A 3,595-nucleotide genomic window follows, 5' to 3' on the forward strand; every position below is an offset into this window, starting at 1 on the left:
CTGGATGAAGAGATGCTTCCTCAGTGACACAGCGACATGTTTAATGAATGGAGTCTCAGCATCCACATTCCTGACAGTCACTACACACATCTACCCCTCACCCTACCGCTAACCGCTAGGAGGAGGTCAATGGTAAATGGACTGCACTTATATAGCGCCTTTGCTGCTCCAAAGCGCTTTACAACGGCCTCTCATTCACACATTCACACACACATTCACACACCAATGGCGCCAAGCTGCCATGCAAGGCATCGGCCCGCTCACTGGCAGCAATTTGGGGTTCAGTGTCTTGCCCAAGGACACATTCAACATGTGGCCAGCCGAGGCTCGAACCGCTGATCTGCCAACCTTGTGATTATTAGACGGCGACTCTACCTCCTAGGAGGTAGGAGGGGGAGGAGGAGGAGGAGGTGGAGGAGGAGGAGAGAAGGACAACAAGGAGGAGGAGGTTGAGGTGTAGGTAGAGGAGGAACAGGAGGAGAAGGAGGCAGAGGTGTAGGAGGAGGAGATGGAGGAGGGGGAGGAGGAGGAGGTGGGGGAGGAAGAGGAGGAGGAAGAGGAGGAACAGGGGGAGGAGGAGGAGGTGTAGGAGGAGGAGGAGGGGGAGGTCTAGGAGGAGGAGGTGTAGGAGGAGGAGGAGGTGTAGGAGGAGGAGGAAGAGGAGGAGGAGATCTAGGAGGAGAAGGAGGAGAAGGAGGAGGAGGAGGAGGAGATGTAGGAGGAGGAGGAGAAGGAGGAGGAGATCTAGGAGGAGAAGGAGGAGAAGGAGGAGGAGGAGGTGTAGGAGGAGGAGGTGTAGGAGGAGGAGGAGGAAGAAGAGGAGGAGGAGGTGTAGGAGGAGGAGGAGGAGGTGTAGGAGGAGGAGGAGGAAGAAGAGGAGGAGGAGGTGTAGGAGGAGGAGGAGGAGGAAGAGGAGGAGGAGGAGGTGTAGGAGGAGGAGGTGTAGGAGGAGGAAGAGGAGGAGGAGGAGGAGGTGTAGGAGGAGGAAGAGGAGGAGGAGGAGGAGGTGTAGGAGGAGGAGGAGGTGTAGGAGGAGGAGGAGGAGGAGGAAGAGGAGGAGGTGTAGGAGGAGGAGGAGGAAGAGGAGGAGGAGGAGGTGTGTTCTACTCACTGTGCGGGTCGTTCTTCTCTCTGATCCCGTCCACGCGTCCGTCAGCGTTGATCCTGAGGAAGTACCCTCCATTCTTACAGTACAGACGCTTGGGCTCCTTGAAGTTCCCAGGGGGGAACCCGCCCCCCCCGGCCCCCCCCCCCACCCCCCGGGGCCGGCGGCAAGGTGGTGATGGTCCCCGTGGCCATTACTCCTCCTGTCCTCCTCCTCTCCTCTCCTCTCTGCTTCCCGCTACCTTCCTTCCCCTCCTCCACCTCTGCTGCTGCTGCTGCTGCTGCTGCTGCTAGCACTGCGTCTCTACTGGAGTGTTCCTCCCCTCCTCCTCCCTCCTTCCTTCCCTCTCTTCCTCCCTCCTCCCCTTCCCTGGGGTCAGGTAGTTAGGCTTGTTCCCAGCGAGAGGACAGACAGAGAGTCGGTCGGTTCAGACCTCAGACCACTAGGCTAGGCTAGGCTAGGCTACACCAGGTTGGTTCAGCCTCAGGCTACGCTAAACTACGCTAAGCTATGCTAGGTCCACCCTCCTCCGCTGCTGCTAACTCCTGTTATATGAAAGAAAGTCTGCTGCTCTGCTGGAGTAGGGTGGTCATGCTGCTGTGGAGGCGTGTGTGTGTGTGTCTGTGTGTGTGTGTGTGTGTGTATGTATGTGTGTATGTATGTGTGTATGTGTGTGTATGTGTGTGTATGTGTGTGTGTGTGTGTGCGTGTGTGTGTGTGTGTGTGTGCTGAGTGTTTACAGAAGGACAGCTGGCTCAGATCTGCGGAGGCCAAGCTCTACCCCTGTGGGCCCCAGTTCGCATGCGCCCTCAAAGCGCACGCACACACACACACACACACACGCACACATACACACACTTACAGAACTTTAGCAGGGATAGGAGGGGAGGAGGGGGCGTGCACCCTACAGAGGAGAGAGAGAGAGAGAGGAGAGAGAGAGAAAGAGGAGAGAAAGAGAGAGGAGAGACAGAGAGAGACAGAGAGAGAAAGAGAGGAGGGGAGAGAGAGAGACAGAGAGAGAGAGAGGGGAGAGAGAGAGACAGACAGAGAGAGATAGAGGAGAGAGAGACAGAGAGAGAGGGACAGAGAGAGGAGAGAGGAGGGTGGGGGTCTTCCTAACAGAGAGGTAGACCCCCGCGGTGAAACCTGAGACCCCAGAGAAGCTGCTGCCAAGAGTTCAGGGGTCAGGGGGCTGCAGGGCTAGGCTACACTGAGGGTTATTAATATACACACACACACACACACAGGTAGGCTGGGCGCTGCATTATTAATACAACAAACCACACACACCACGGTGACTCAACTACTTTACTAGACTTCCTTCAGCAGGGTGTAACAACACTGTGTACCTAACCTAACCTTCCCATTGGTCCCCTGGCCCCCGTCTCCATGGAGCCCCTGTCGAAAGGTGGGGGGGGGGGGTAGAGAGGAGGGGGGCGTAGAGAGGAGGGGGGTAGAGAGGAGGAGGGGGGGTAGAGAGGAGGGGGGGGGTAGAGAGGAGGGGGGGTAGAGAGGAGGAGGGGTAGAGAGGAGGGGGGGTAGAGAGGAGGAGGGGGGGTAGAGAGGAGGGGGGGGGGGTAGAGAGGAGGGGGGGTAGAGAGGAGGGGGGGTAGAGAGGAGGGGGGGTAGAGAGGAGGGGGGTAGAGAGGAGGGGGGGTAGAGAGGAGGGGGGGTAGAGAGGAGGGGGGGTAGAGAGGAGGGGGGTAGAGAGGAGGGGGGGTAGAGAGGAGGGGGGGGTAGAGAGGAGGGGGGGTAGAGAGGAGGGGGGTAGAGAGGAGGGGGGTAGAGAGGAGGGGGGTAGAGAGGAGGGGGGGGTAGAGAGGAGGGGGGTAGAGAGGAGGGGGGTAGAGAGGAGGGGGTAGAGAGGAGGAGGGGGGTAGAGAGGAGGGGGGGTAGAGAGGAGGGGGGCAGAGAGGAGGGGGGGTAGAGAGGAGGGGGGGTAGAGAGGAGGGGGGGTAGAGAGGAGGGGGGTAGAGAGGAGGGGGGGGTAGAGAGGAGGGGGGTAGAGAGGAGGGGGGGGTAGAGAGGAGGGGGGTAGAGAGGAGGGGGGTAGAGAGGAGGGGGGGTAGAGAGGAGGGGGGGTAGAGAGGAGGGGGGGTAGAGAGGAGGGGGGGTAGAGAGGAGGGGGGGTAGAGAGGAGGGGGGGTAGAGAGGAGGGGGGTAGAGAGGAGGGGGGGTAGAGAGGAGGGGGGGTAGAGAGGAGGGGGGTAGAGGGAGGGGGGGTAGAGGGAGGGGGGGGTAGAGAGGAGGGGGTAGAGAGGAGGGGGGTAGAGAGGAGGGGGGGGTAGAGAGGAGGGGGGTAGAGAGGAGGGGGTAGAGAGGAGGGGGGTAGAGAGGAGGGGGGGGTAGAGAGGAGGGGGGTAGAGAGGAGGGGGGTAGAGAGGAGGGGGGTAGAGAGGAGGGGGGGTAGAGAGGAGGGGGGGTAGAGAGGAGGGGGGTAGAGAGGAGGGGGGGTAGAGAGGAGGGGGGGTAGAGGGAGGGGGGTAGAGG

The 3,595-nt window shown here is 60.4% G+C and overlaps 1 protein-coding gene across 1 annotated transcript in view; it reads right to left on the bottom strand.

Annotated features, from left to right (window-relative positions):
• The window catches only part of fgf2 (fibroblast growth factor 2), a gene marked incomplete at both ends in the record, with an annotated part of 16,847 nt that extends 15,548 nt beyond the window's left edge, over positions 1-1,299 (bottom strand). The window contains 2 exon segments of the mRNA XM_080536654.1: positions 1,112-1,248; positions 1,250-1,299. Coding sequence (XP_080392780.1) covers positions 1,112-1,248; positions 1,250-1,299 — 187 coding nt within the window.
• Positions 1,300-3,595: the final 2,296 nt, after the last annotated feature.

This window comes from Nansenia antarctica, assembly GCF_963989245.1.
Source record: "Nansenia antarctica genome assembly, chromosome: 7".
NCBI lineage: Eukaryota > Metazoa > Chordata > Actinopteri > Argentiniformes > Microstomatidae > Nansenia > Nansenia antarctica.